Source organism: Eleutherodactylus coqui, chromosome 8 (assembly GCF_035609145.1).
Source record: "Eleutherodactylus coqui strain aEleCoq1 chromosome 8, aEleCoq1.hap1, whole genome shotgun sequence".
NCBI lineage: Eukaryota > Metazoa > Chordata > Amphibia > Anura > Eleutherodactylidae > Eleutherodactylus > Eleutherodactylus coqui.
Window position 1 is genome coordinate 17709698 of NC_089844.1, and position 15248 is coordinate 17724945.

The 15248-nt window shown below is 42.7% G+C and overlaps 1 protein-coding gene across 16 annotated transcripts in view; it reads right to left on the reverse strand.

Moving 5' to 3' along the window:
• The window catches only part of NEB (nebulin), a 232032-nt gene that overhangs the window by 118789 nt on the left and 97995 nt on the right, over positions 1-15248 (reverse strand). For 15 of the 16 annotated variants that reach the window (XM_066575214.1, XM_066575209.1, XM_066575217.1 and 12 more), the window contains exons 53-62: positions 14432-14539; positions 13985-14296; positions 12659-12862; positions 11422-11526; positions 11134-11241; positions 9121-9432; positions 7530-7733; positions 4138-4242; positions 429-536; positions 10-321 (exon numbers count right to left, since the gene is read on the reverse strand). In XM_066575214.1, the coding sequence (XP_066431311.1) occupies positions 10-321; positions 429-536; positions 4138-4242; positions 7530-7733; positions 9121-9432; positions 11134-11241; positions 11422-11526; positions 12659-12862; positions 13985-14296; positions 14432-14539 (1878 nt within the window). The remainder of the gene's footprint in view (positions 1-9; positions 322-428; positions 537-4137; positions 4243-7529; positions 7734-9120; positions 9433-11133; positions 11242-11421; positions 11527-12658; positions 12863-13984; positions 14297-14431; positions 14540-15248) is intronic. The other variant, XM_066575223.1, reaches the window with a different exon arrangement.

Genomic DNA, 15248 nt, shown 5'->3' on the forward strand with positions numbered 1-15248 from the left:
ATCACATACATCACTCTGGAGATCGTAGGCTTTCCTGGCCTGGATGACATCATTCTGGTCGGGCAGGCAGGTCCATTCGTGAAGGTAATGACGGTAATCAATGTCGCTGACTAATTTCTGGCAGTTTTTGGCTAAAACCACAGACAACATTTCCACGGGGCTGTTGTACTTGGTCTTCAACTTCTCAAAGTCTTTCTTGTACTCTCGCTCACTCTGGATCTTGGCAACGTGCATGGCCCACACAGATTTAGGATCATCCTCTAGGCTTCTGAACCCAACATGATGGCCTTGCTGCTGGCGGTATCCGGTTTTGTATTTGTACTAAAAGAAGATAAAATATTAGAATGTAATGTTATGTAATGGTTGGCTTTATTTATTTTTGGTGCATTTTTTCTATGAACTATAATTGTATGTTTTGGCTCACTCACATCACTGATTATATCTCTTGAAACTTTGGCAGCTTTGATCGGAATGGCATCAACACGTAAATCGTACCCTTTCTTCTTGCTTTCGTCCAAGGCACGTCTGTACTCTTTCTATAAGGAAGAAAAAAAAAATGGTAGACAAGAAAACTTGCACAAGTGCCAACACTGATTTAAATGGGGCTTCCCAGTCGAGCACTCAAACGCGGCGTTTCTAACATCGCAATTTTTGAATGCTGTCTGTTCTATTTTAGTGCATTTCAGCACATTTTAACACACCTCATTACCCATTATAATGATGGGTGCCTTAAAAAATGCTGTCAAGCCTGTGTGAGAGCAGCCTAAGCTGATTTATACAGGAAGCAGCTCTATTCTTACTGCAGTTGCCAGGCTTGCCATTGCAGGCCAAGCTCCTATTCACTTCAATGGGAACTTGGCCTGCAATGCCAAGCCTGGCCACTGCAGTCAGGAATATAGCTGTATGCTTCCTGCCAAAATCAGGTCAGTGCACAAATCTACGAACAGCTGTTCACCAGGAATCCTGAATGACAGACCATTGCCGATTAACTACATATGATTTGACCTTAGGATAAACCATTATTAGTTTTCAACTGGACAACCCCTTTAAGTCCCAGAACATCGCTTTATAGAGCGTCTGCCAACTTGCCCAACCCATCTGAGAATGCTGGACCCAGGGCAAATAGCGGATTGCCCCTTATCCTTGTTCTAAGCACTATAGGCTACCAGCTGACTTTGCTGGGGACATGGCCAGCCACACATTACTCCTGCAGTGTAATGCTCCTTCCCATGCTCTGTTGCAGCTCTACTTATTCAGATTGGCTATTATTTATTAGCTCAAGCACATCGAAAAGTAACACTTGTAGAGTTGAGAGTTAGAGCTGATTTCTGTGCAAATAAACCACCCAATCCCGAAGGATAATTTATAAAAACTTCTGATATGTCGTAATAACATATCAGAAGTTGTGATTGGTGGAGGTCTGTACCTCCACAACGCCAGCCAGGGTGCCTTTTTACAAAGGAACTTGGGGGATTTGGAGGGACAACACCATCAAAGTTATAAAAAACATCCCTGTCCTTGTGCCTATTATCCACAGATGCCGACAAAGCATTCAACAGGGTTAACTGGGGGCTCTTATATGAGACTCTCTGACATGTCGGTTTAGGCTCTAGCATGCTAAATTGGGTCTCCAGCTTCTACTCTTCTCCATCAGTATCAAGTTAGAGTAAATGGCCAATTGTCTACCCCATTTACAATTTTAAATGGCACAAAGCAGGAATGTCCCTTCTCACCTCTGCTTTTTGTCTTATATCTAAAGCCCCTCCTAGGTCATACCTGCTCCAATCCAGACATTAGGGGAGTTCAAATAAGGGATTCCATGCATGAAATAGCTGCCTACACAGATGACCTACTAGTTTTCCTCTCCAGACCACATATTTCACTCCCAAACTTATTAAGTGAACTTCATCAGTATGCCTTGTTATCGAATTTCAAAATCATTAGCAAACATCCACAGCTCTAAACATATCCCTACCTCAAGCCCTGGTGGAGGAACTAAGGGACTCCTTCTCTTACTGCTGGGCCGGAGACAACCTCAAATACCTAGGGATTTATCTCACTGCAGACATTTCCGACCTTTACTCTGCCAACTTTCTCACCGTTCTAAACAACCTCAGGTCAGATTTAAATACATGGAGTAATGGCCTCTTCTCATTGTTTGGCAGATGCTTGGTCTTCAAGATGAGCATTCTCCCCCGAAATCTATAATCCTTCCAAACTTTACCCATTCATATCTCCAAACAATTTTCCAGACCCTTATTGTCCCTTCTCAACAAACTTATCTGGGCAGACAAACCCACCCGTGTAGCTTGCACTATACTCACGAAGTATGAAGGTGGAATTGGCTTACCAGACTTCATAGCTTATCATCAGGCATCCCACTTACTATGAATAATTGACTTCAAAAATGGGTCTCCTTAGAATAGGCATCCCAATCAGTGCCTTTAACAGTTTTATGCTGATTTCTTGAAGATACCCCCACAGAGGCGAGAAATCACCCCACGATTGGCCCAACACTGAAGGTTATCCCTCAGGTCTTCCCTAGACCTGGTGTTTCTCCCACACTCTTCCCTTTGTTTCCTATCCTGGGCAACCCCAGCTTCTCCACCTGGCCTGGAAAACAGGGTATTTCACTAACATCAGATTCAGAGCACACTATTTTCTCCTAGAGAGATGCTGACACACTGGCAGGAATAAGAGACCCAAGTTCCTGTCCCCCTTGCACATCATCCAACTCAGACACTTCCTTACATCCCAACCTCACGCATCAGGATTTCAGAGACGAAAACACCTTTTGAATCTCTCTGCAGTGAAGAAGGTCCCTCCCAACGCATCCTCTCACATATCTACAAAATTCTAATCTCCCAACCCGATACTCCAGACCTCAACTACATTCAGAGGTGAGAAAGAGACCAGTCACTGCCGCTGTGGATAGAGCAGAAAGAAAAGTATCCAATCTCACAATTCCATCTGAAGTAGGACTCAAGAAACAGGATTCAAGATCTCGTTGGTACAGGGTGCCCTCTTGTTTGCATAAACGATCCCCTCCGTGTCTCCACTATGCTGGAGATGTGGGTTGGAGCACAGAACCTTACTTCGTATATTTTGGAATTCTCCGGTGTTGACAGTTTTCTGATCTGAGGTTTGAAGTATCATATCTAAGTTTATTGAATTCGCCCTTCCTAAATCCCCTGCATCTCAGTGATATCCCAATGTCCGTTCACAAGCACTCTGCGGGTAACGCAGCAAGAGTCTCCATTCCACAATTATGGCGACAAACCTCACCAACCTCTATTTCATTATGGTTGAATACAATATAGGAGATCATGGAGGACCTCACAGCATTTAATAAAGAATCACAGACAACATTTTCCAAAACATGGCATTATTGGATTGAATTCCAGGATTCCCTGGAATGTAGAATACTGCTCAACCATTAACCCCTTCACAACTCACATTAGTTCATCCTTCAATTCATTGACATTTAGACCCCTCTCCCCCCTTTCCTTTTCCCTTTTCTCCCTTTTCTCTCTCTTTTCCCTCTCTAGCTCTCTCCCTCCCCTTCCCAACACTTCTGCTCTTTGCCTTCTCTCTCTAGTATGTTACAACCTTTTGCTTTCTGTTTTTGTCATTTAATCAAAAAGGAGCTTCATCAAAATATGATGTTTCACAACAATGAGGCGTTGCTGCGTTGGCCGTCATGGTTGTCCATACAGAACGCTCTACCGTGTGATCAGTGGAATGTTGTATTGGGGAAGTTTTTACAGAAAGAAACAAGTTTGTTGTTCACATCCCTCATTAACTTTACTGCTGTACTACTTGAAAACGATAAATAGAGAATTAAAACAAAAAGCCTCGCATCGGCATGAAAAACGCAGTTTGGCAATCGCGATATCGGGTCGAGTTTCCCAGCCTGATATCGCGCTCCCCGTGTGAATGTAGCTTATATGTGTATGTGCCCTGTACTGTAATGTATAAATAAATCATTCATAATAAGAGCACAAGTCGTCCGTATTCGCTTATTGTACGCTGGTTCTTCACCCTTGTTCCTCTGATGACTTACACTGACAATTTACAAAATGAGGGCAGCTTTCGGCAATTTCCCTTGACTTGGTTTGCCGCACGAGTGACACTTACCACACTGTAATTCATACGGTTTTGTTTCGCCAGTTCGATCTCAGGAGTGTCGGGCATCACATGAATTGTAGTCTTATCCTTGTTCCAGGCATCTGTGTACAAATGCTAGAAAAGAGCAAAATTTGTATAATTACTGCCATGTTTTCTTACAATTGTATATTACATAAGAAAACCTCGCAGAAAGCAGCAGCATAAGACACTAGTAGACCTCATTGATCGAGTCTGGCCTTGTTGTCCGTAGCAACCAATCAGAGCGCAGCTTTCATTTGACCCCAGTAGTCTGAGAAATGAAAGCTGAGGCTTTTTTTCTGCTGGATTCTGTTGTGCTCCACCGGGCTTCATATGTATGGAGGTAAGCTCCTCTAGAAGTATTGCGTCTTATGAAGAAAATCTCCAAAGACGAAGTCTGACGACTGTTGTGTGCACAAACCTTTAGGCACATTGAGGCATAGGTAGTATTTTTCGGTATGAAATCTGCCCCCTAAAGCAACAAAATTGCAACATTTTTGAATGGTTTTTTTTTGCTGCTTTTTTTTAAAATAGGATGTGGCCTAGAACTAGCAGGACAGGGGACACACGTGGCCCGTAGCTTTCACTATAATTTATGAAAGAAACTGGCTAAACCAGAACTGAAACCGTGCGAGCTTCTAGGTGGAATAAGGTTCAATCTGGAGCGTGGAGGCACTGCCAGACACAACAAATGTAGTAAACGGCTTAGAGGAACAGCACCGTATAGTTCACATATTAAAACACTGGTTTAAGTCTATCTCATATCTATCTATCTATCTATATCATAATATCTATCTATCCATCTATCTCATATCTATCTATCTATCCCATATCTATCTATCTATCTATCCCATATCTATCTATCTATCTATATCATATTCATCTATCCATCTATCTCATATCTATCTATATCATATCTATCTATCCATCTATCTCATATCTATCTATCCCATATCTATCTATCTATCTATCTATCTATCTATCTATCTATCTATCTATCTATCTATCTATCCCATATCTATCTATCCCATATCTATCTATCTATCTATCTATCTATCTATCTATCTATCTATCTATCTATCTATCTATCTATATCATATCTATCTATATCATATCTATCTATCCATCGATATCATATCTATCTATCTCCTATCTATCTATCTCATATCTATCTCCTATCTATCTATCTCATATCTATCTATCTATCTATCTATCTATCCTGTATCTATTTATCTATCTATCTATCTATTATACCTATCTATCTATATCATACCTATCTATCTATCTATCTATCTCCTATCTATCTCATATCTATCTATCTATCTCCTATCTATCTATATATCTCATATCTATCTATCTATCTCCTATCTATCTATCTATCTATCTATCTATCTATCTATCTATCTATCTATCTATCTATCTCCTATCTATCTATCTATCTATCTAATATCTATCTATCTCATATCTATCTATCTATCTATCTATCTATCTCACATCTATCTATCTATCTATCTAATATCTATCTATCTATCTATCTCACATCTATCTATCTATCTATCTATCTATCTATCTATCTATCTATCTATCTATCTATCTATATATCTCATATCTATCTATTTATCTATCTCCTATCTATCTATCTCCTATCTATCTATCTAATATCTATTTATCTATCTATTTCATATCCATCTATCTATTTCATATCTATTTATCTCATATGTATCTACAATGGATATAATAAGTCTACACACCCTTGTTAGAATGCCAGGTTTTTGACATGTTAAAAAATCTGACAAAGAAGGATCATTTCGGATTTCTTTCCCCCTCCATGTGCCCCGTTATCTGTATAATCCACTGAAAAACAACCTGAAGTCATGTATGGTGGAAAAATAAAAATAACAAAACTATAATACTGTGGTTTCATAAGTGTTCACGCCCTCTTATATTTAGGGGTGTGGTTGTGTTCAGAATTAGCCAATCACATTTAATCTCCTGGTAACTAGTAGTCAGCGCTCCGCTGCCAGTACTTACAGAGGTTCTGATTCCCCCCATATAAAGTTCGGCTCTTCTAGGAGGATTTTCCTGACATTTTCTTGGTCGGTAAAGATCTTACAGCCCATCGATAGGGGTCTGATTGTTGGAAGGTGCCAGTCAGGAGAAGGGGGGCAAAACATCTCCAAGGCATTACATATACCATGGAGCACAGGGGAGACAGTCAGCAAAAGTGGATTAAATGTGGTACTACAGTGACATCACCAAGAACTGGACGGCCATCAAAAATAGATGTAAAAAACTGAAAAAAATTGGTCCGGGAGGCTGCTGAAAGGACGACAGCAATATTAAAGGAGCTGCAGGTGTTTCTAACAAGTCCTGGTTGTGTAGTTATGTGACAACCATCTCCTGTGTTCTTCGTATGTCTGGGCTATGGGGGAGGGGGTCAAGATTGAAGCTTCTTCTAACAAAGAAAAGCATCCAAGCTTGGATGCCAAAACTTACCTCAAGTCTGCCAAAAGTACGTGAGAGAACGTGTTCCGTCTGATGGGAAGATGGCCTAACTATAGGGGATGTAGGGGATGTGGTTGCACCCGGGCCCAGGAGCCTTGGGGGGCCCATAAGGCCTCTCTTCTCCATATAGAGAACCCAGTACTATGAATAAAGCAACATAGTTGGTTGCCCTGTTAAAGCTTTGGCATTGGGGCCCAGAAGCTTCAAGTTCCGCCTCTGGATGGGACGTCTGATTGGTCTGATGTTACCAAGATTGAACTTTTTGGCTATGATTCCAAAAGATATGTTTGGTGCAAAACCAACACTGCGCATCACTCGAAGACCACCTGACCCACAGTTAAAATAACTGACGCATTTGGGGCTGATTTACTGCTGCTGGAACTGGGGATTTAGTCAAGGGGCAGGAAATTATGAACAATCCCAAATATCAGCCCATTTTGACACAAATCCTTCAGGCTTTGGCTAAAAAGCTGAAGATGAAGAGGAATTTCACCTTTCAGCACAACAACCCAAATCAAAACTCCGAAAGAGTTTGATTGTTTTTCAGTAGAATTGTACAGATAACGGGCCACACTGAAGATGGAAGTAAATCGGAAATGATTCATCTTTGTTGGGTTTTTTAACATGGCAAAAACATGGCATTTTAACAGGGGTGTGTAGAATTTTTACATTCACTGTATCTACCTATCGCCAAAATGTCACATGTCTTTAATGAATTTGGTGCCTTGACATTTTACGCTCCGGCTTAGCCGTGCCTCTACTCTCATTAGACATAAAAAAGGTAATGAAAAAAACAAAACATTCTAAATCTGGGCCGTGGCCCGTGCTCTTTTTTTAATCTGGTTTGTTGCGCACAACAGCTACTTAGTACCGCTAACCTTATTCATAATCTCAGCGTTGGCTTTGGCAAGGCTCATCTCCATAGAGTCTGTCACACTGGTGAACTTCACAGTATCCGGTTTCTGGCGGTACTTATTATCACTTAGATATCCAGCTACTCGTTTGTGGTTCTCCACCTCTAATGAACCGATGGGAACCCATCCGATACCTTTCAACCACTGCAGGTCTGATTTGTACAGGTTCTGAGGCAAAAAAAATAACAGATAATGCATTTACCATAGAGTAGGAAGAAGACGTGAGAACCTGCAACATTAATATCCTGCCCTATGTGAATGGACTCCAAGAGCCCTCCACTCCACTTCCACCTCTAGACATTGCCTTCACTTTCTGTTTTTTGTCCCTGTTGATACCAGCATGTGCTACCTGCAGCCAATCATAGGGTCCAACTTTGTACTCCCTGGTCCCGGCTGACACGGACATGTGACCAGTGATAGACTGCAGAGGTTACATGTCTGTGTGAACAGGGACCAAAAAGAACAGAGACTGGCGGAGGGACCCAGGAAGCGGCAGTGGATTGGTAAGCTCAGTATTACTTCTTATATTATTTTAAAGCGTTTAACAACTCATTTAAAGGGCCTATCTATAGTGACCCAGGGTTGTTACTACAAAATGTCAGTCCTAATATTTCTGGGACTGTGGATAATATCTTTTTGAATGCGTTCCTGTATCTACTCTGTTTATGTTTTGACTTGAAAGTGGTGGCTTGAGCAAAGCACAGCTCAGGAGGGGTGAAATGGTTCGAGGAGAGATGAGTATGGTCTATTTTTTTTGTTTTGCCCAGTGACTGGAAAACCTTTCCTAGTAATGACAAATTCCCTTTAAAGCCACCACCTTCAGGACTGGACGTTGAAAACTGGATTGCACAGGACTTTAGCTTACAGCATTTGGATTCTGATGGACTAAATAAAAGTGAGGTAACTGTTACCCTTCCGGGCTCCCTGGACTCTCTTCCACTGGGGGTATCACACTACACCAAGACATCCCACCAGTGGGCACAGACCAGCCCTTCAGCATCATCGCCATCACTCAATGTAGAGTAACGAGGTGGGAGAGGGACCTATATATTAACAGCCAACATGAATATCACCTCCCAGTCCGGCTCACTACATATCTGGCTTTTTAAAAATGAATCGCCTAACCTCCCAAGTGGTGGACTACCATCAATCAGCTGATTAAAGGGGCGGCGGCACATGAATGGAATGAGACAAGCCTGCAGTGCTCAGTATGGCTGCTACAAAAGGTACAACATTATGAATAATGGCAATTCGATGTAGACAAGAGGCTACGACGCCTGCACAAGTTCCATGGTCCTTTCTATCAGCTGAATGACGGAGGCCGGGGTGTGTCAATTTTTAAAAGTTGGATAATCCCTATAATTTAATTTTTGAAGTGGTTGTTCAGAACTAGAATTATCTGAACTGCAATACCAGTCATAGCCTATAGACAGACATTGTGCTGGTCTGAAGAAAAAAACTACTTATTTTTTCATCCTGCACGGCACCCTTAAAGGCACACACATATGCTCTTCTCTGTACTAGTCATTACTAAACGATTGCGGATAATACTCACATCACTCTGGAGATCATAGACCTTCCTGGCATGGACGACGTCATTCTGGTCTGGCAGACATGTCCATTGGTGTATGAGCTTCTTGTAGTCAATGTCGCTGACCAAAGTCTGGCATTTCTTGGCCAACACGATGTCCAGCATGTCTACAGGCATGTTAAATTTGGTCTTCCACTTCTCAAAGTCCTTATGGTATTCTCTCTCACTCTGCATCTTGGCCACGTTCATAGCCAGAACAGATCTTGGATCATCCTGTAGGCTGCGGTAGCCAATGTGGTGTCCCTGCTGCTTGCGGTATCCGGTTTTGTATTTGAACTGGTGAAGAGAGAATTGAAAAGTCAACCATCAAGTGCTGCCTAATAGCCTTCATCGTGTCTGGATTTTAATATTCTATACATAAATAATCCTGCAGTATTATTCCAGTCAGGGATATGTCTTTAAAGGAGTCCAAAAGTGAGGGAATGGGGGTCCGGAGAGCTGCTTTTTATCCTCCCCAGGCCCCTGTTCCTGCGCTGCGTCCCTTTGAAGTTGGTGCGCGCACAAAGCATGACTCTTTTCAGCCAGCTGTGTGCGCACTTTCCCATAGTGATGAATGGAAGAGGCTGCGCATACAGCCAGCTGAAGAGTCATGGTGTGCGCATGTCAACTTCCCAGGGACACAGTGCTGGAATGGGGGATCCGGTGAGTATGAAACACAGTTCCCCGAAGCTCCCTGTTCCCTCACTTTTGAGCCCCATAATGTAGTTTATGGGGCTCAAATGTGATGACAGGTTCCCTTTAAGGGCTTCCTTCAAATAACACAATTGTTTTAGTGTGTTCAAATGCTTGTAAAAAGACACCATTAATTTCTAGCATTTTTAAAGTTTTTTTACTAGCTTTCTTGTAGTGTATAACATTTAAACGGGTTGTCCAGATTCAAACTATTGACAGCCTATCCTCAGCATAGGCCCTCAACAATAGAGCCAATCAGCAGTTCACAAGGAGAGTGCACTTATGCATAAAGCTGCTGTGTGCAGGAAGCAAACAGCTCTGTTCCCTCTGCAGTGACCAGGCTTGGTAAGACAGGCAAAGTCCCCATTCACTTCAATGCCTGTAATACCAAGGCTGACCACTGCAGTGGAAATAGAGCTGTCTGCTTCCTGCACAAGTTTACCAACTCAGTAAACAGCTGATCAGTGGGCATCCTAAGCGGCAGACTGCCACCAATCTACCTTCACTGGTTTAAAGCTAAATAATCCTTTTAAAACATGTTTTATTTGGACATTTTTCAAATCTTATAGAGAAGTCTATGGGAAAAATGACAGAAAAAAATTCCATATTTATAGTACTGATTAATATATCACATACATATACTGCAGCGCTGTACATTACTTGATATAGGGTTTTGTCATCATTGGGCTCACAATCTAAATTCACCTATTGGTATGTTTTTGGAGTGTGGGAGGAAACTCAAGCAAACATGGGGAGAATAGAACTCCGTGCAGTCGTTGTCCTTAGTCAGACTTGAACTCCCAACCCCAGAAACAGTACTAACCACTGAGCCACAAGACAACCCAATTCAAGCGTAGTTGCGCATGAATGTTTTTTTTTTCTTCTCGGCCTTTTTAAACTTTGCGCCATAGCGAACAAGTTTGAAAAAAATGCAGGCTGATAGGCGCTGCCCTCTTTCCCGCCATAGTATTTTAAACAAAAAAAAAAAACACTTTTAAAAGGACTACAAAAACACCATGAAAAACGCAGCGGAAAGCAGTAATTATGGCCAAAGAGGATTCTTAAAAGGTGCAGTGTCATAACTATCCATTTCAGAATCCTTTACAATGGGTGTGGGATGGGAGTGACAGTGCCGAGTGGACCCCAGTGACTATTATGGGGTCCCTTCAGTTTCCGTTCAGCTGCCTGGCATTTTAACGGTAGACAAAGGGCAGATGTGAACCCGGGTTTAAGAAAGTTTTTTACTTGGGAGTCAAAATCTGATGTGAAGACTCCATTAAGGCATGGGCTCCATTATGTACTTACGTCACTGGCATTGTCTCTCGCAGCTTTGGCAGCTATAATGGGGATGGCATCCACCCTCAGGTCATAGCCCTTTTTCTTGGACTCTTCTAAGGCCTTCCTGTACAGACTCTATATAGGAGAGAGAACAGTGCAGATCACAGATGTGTGATGGGAGGAAACCCGCAGAAAGCCGGGAGAGCAGGCATGCACTACGGGAACTGAGCCCATGGTCCCCCGGCAGAAGCGCTACCCCATTACATCCCTTATATGTACATATACGGTACATGCTGCTTCTGAATAGTGACTTACAACGCTGTAGTTCTCTTTGTTCTGTCTGGCCAGCTCAATCTCCGGGGTGTCCGGCATGATATGAACGGTAGTTTTGTCCTTGTTCCAGGCTTCAACGTAGCTTCGCTAAAAAACAGAAACATACCTTACTCTATTGTCTTGGCTCTATGTAACTGTAGATGCCCTCTGCTGATGGCCGTTATAATATGTGAGTGAGCCCAGGGCATGGGTATTAAAGTGCCCCCCCACCTCCTCTACTGCCCCACCGAATCTGTCCCCGGACTAGTTTGTAGTAAAAATAAGTAATAAACACTAAGGCTGTTCTCACACGGGCGACAAAATCGCACGATTTTGCAGCAATACGATAGCTCGAGAAAACTATTACAGTAAAACATGATAAAGCTGTAAATGTAAACAGAGTTCCGTCACCATAAAGAAGGACTGAAGCCCCTTTTGTAAGGCCAACAATAGTTCGGATTTCCGTAATCCTCCCAGAATTTGAAACATTGTCATTCGGTGTAAATGTGTGGATGAAGAATGATAATTCATTCACTTATCGTTTGTTGTTCAGTTTATGCATGCATACAAACTGAACAATTGGCCCCTGTGAACAGGCAGTTGCTCCTGCCTGTTGACTGTAAATAGAGGTGGGCGGATCAGACCGACCCCCAACCTGCTCCTCCTCCATTCAGTGATGATCCTTCCTGGGTAAAGCATAGGAACGATCATCGCTGGGACAACCTGACGGACATCTGCGTCCAACAGGTTGTTCCGTGTAAAAGGGCCCTTACACTAAACAGACTGACTGCTAATCAACGTGTACTGTTGAGAGTTTCCATGGAATATACGAGGCCTGATGAGTAATTAAAGAGACTGGGAATATAAAGTAACAGTGACTATAGAGCGACTGTGTTGTATCCTGTACAGGCGGTAAAGCAGACAGTGGGTCACAGGTATCAGAGGAAGTGTTAATATACAGTATAACGAGACTGTGTTTGTACAAAGGAATTGCTGCAAAAGCCACAAGCTGATACAATGTTGCCAGGATTCTAGAGTCTGTATTGCCGAGTGTTATGGATTGTATTACCAAAGTATTCAATACCATGTGGCAACATTCTGAAGCTGTGTGCCAAGGTAAAGAGACTGTTTCACAGTAAAGACTGTTATTGTTTACCGTGATGTTTGCTTCTTAACTAATTCTGCATGTGGCCCCCCCCCCCCCACTCCCCCCACACATGTGATCTACATAAGAACTTACCTTGTTCATTATATCAGCATTAGCTTTGGCCAGGTTGAGTTCCAGAGAGTCGGTGACGCTGGTGAATTTAATTGTGTCCGGGGGCTGCCTGTATTTCTTATCACTCAAAAATTCTTTTACTCTCTTTGTATTTTCAACTTCTAGAGAACCGAGAGGGACCCAGCCTATACCCTTCAACCACTGCAGATCAGACTTGTACAAATTCTGTGGAGAAAGAGAATACATGATACATAATCTGTATTGCAGGCAGAAGTCCGGAATATGAAGCTGTTTCCAGGGCCGGATTCTCAACAAATAATACGCAGCAAATAAGACCGCCATACAGTGCATAAAATAATGCTGCCAAAAGTACCCAACTAAGAGAGAACATGGTATCACAAACCCACCTCACTGTGTTCCTACCAGTAGTATTGCTGGCAAAGGTGACAGTCATGGCAACCTATTTCTCAATAGTTCTGTTTGCACCTTGACTTTTCAAAGTGATCCCACCCTACAGTGGCAGCATGATAGCGGTTAACTATCCTCTCTGGTTCAAGGCTCATTACTCAGCAGCAGTTGCTGATTAGTAATTTAACCAGACTATATACTTCCCCTCTACTAGGACTTTGATGCCAGTTACTGACCATTCATGTGTTACTCTGGTGCTATTATGGATTGCTTTCTGTTGACCTGAGTACCCATCTGAATCTTCTCTCTAAGTCTATGTGGACTGTCTGACCTTGCCACTACCTGCCTCTCTGTAACCTATAGTTCCTCTCCTTATTCTGACCTCACCTTGTTGCCGACCTGCATTTCAGTCTTCTTTAATGGCTAACATGTTTATTCTGCTTCCCTGGTACTGACTCCTGGCTTTTTACAGTTTCTGCTTTTCCTGTCTGCCCAGTCAGTTGGTAGGTTGCTCTGCAGACATAACCAGGAGGTTCCTTGCAGCCAAGTCCCACCCTCCATGAGTAGGACAAGAGTGAAAACCAGGAGTTCTCGAAGACCGTACTAGGTAGAATGACCAGTGCCAAGTCCGATTACTGAGGCCTGTTTGAACTGATTAGCTAGACCACCCCGTCACACACGTTGTCTAAAAAAACAGCACTGATATAATGATCAAATAACAGTGCTCAGATCTTAAGTTTCCAAGCATTGGAGACTTCTTACAAATCATCCTGAGGATGCTGGTGGAGGTTCTAGGGCATTTGCCTCTTTTGCTCTCCCTATAAGCTGGTCATGTCTGTTCCATTCAACGTAGGTTATTCAGTCATAAGCGTAGCAATTAGGTTTTCTGTACATCGATATAATTCTAGTCCTAAGCTCTTGCTTTAGTTGCATACTCACATCACTCTGGAGATCATAGACCTTCCTGGCATGGACAACGTCATTCTGGTCTGGCAGACATGTCCATTGGTGTATGAGCTTCTTGTAGTCAATGTCGCTGACCAATGTCTGGCATTTCTTGGCCAACACGATGTCCAACATGTCTACAGGCACGTTAAAGTGGGTCTTCGACTTTTCAAAATCTTTCTTGTAGACCCTATCACTCTGGATCTTAGCCACATGCATGGACCACACCAATTTTGGGTCATCTTTAATATTGCGGAATCCAACGTGATGTCCCAGTTGTTTCCTGTAGGCGGTTTTGTACTTGTACTAAAGAAACAGAGGATCATTTTTACAGAGATAGCAAAAATAATAATAAGCTCCAGTATAGATGCGTATAGAGCCGATACCATGCTGTAAATTGCACTATAAGACCCACAGGCGATTATATTAAAGGGAACTTACATCACTGGCGATATCTCTGGAAGCTTTAGCTGCCTTTATCGAGATGGCATCTGGGCGAAGGTCGTATCCCTTTGCCTTGGATTCTTCAAGTGCCTGTCTGTACAATTTCTACAAAAAAACAAGAGAATGGATGATAAGCAGTAAGTAAGTAGAGGGGAAGGATAAAGGCTTACCTACCAGCTCAGCATAGGAAGACAGTTGTATGGATACATTTTGCTATTTACTTTAAGAGGACCCGGTCTGTCCTCGTCAGTGGGGCCAGCTGAAGAGTCTTGCTGACCACAGTGATGTCTCTCTTTGCCCTCTACTAAATATAATTTATGGGTCTCAAAGGTGATGACAGGTTCACTATGAAGTGGTTGTACGAAAATAGACATTTATCAACTATCCATATCCTAAGAACAGGGGTCTCATGTGCCCCTCTCCTCATTATTGTGGGATCACTGCACTCCCCACAGTCAGGAGGAGGTTGAGTGGACCAGCGGTGAAGCATGTGTAATGCCTTTCCATTCATTTTCAATGGGACGGTCGGAGATAGTCAAGAACTTGTAATCCGCAATTTCCATCAGCTTCATTGAAATGGATGTAGTGGCACTGCTCATGTGCGACCACCACTCCATTCAATCTTTACATCACTGCAGGGGATGCGGTAAGTCCACAGTAAGGCCCCCTACCGCGGCGGGATTTACCGCAGAATTTCCGCCCGTGCATGCTGCCACAGGATTGTATTAGATAATGCAGTCCTATGCAGACAGCCGCAATTTGAAAACTTGTGCGGAAAACAAATCGCGGAATGTCCCATTTCTGTGCGATCCTC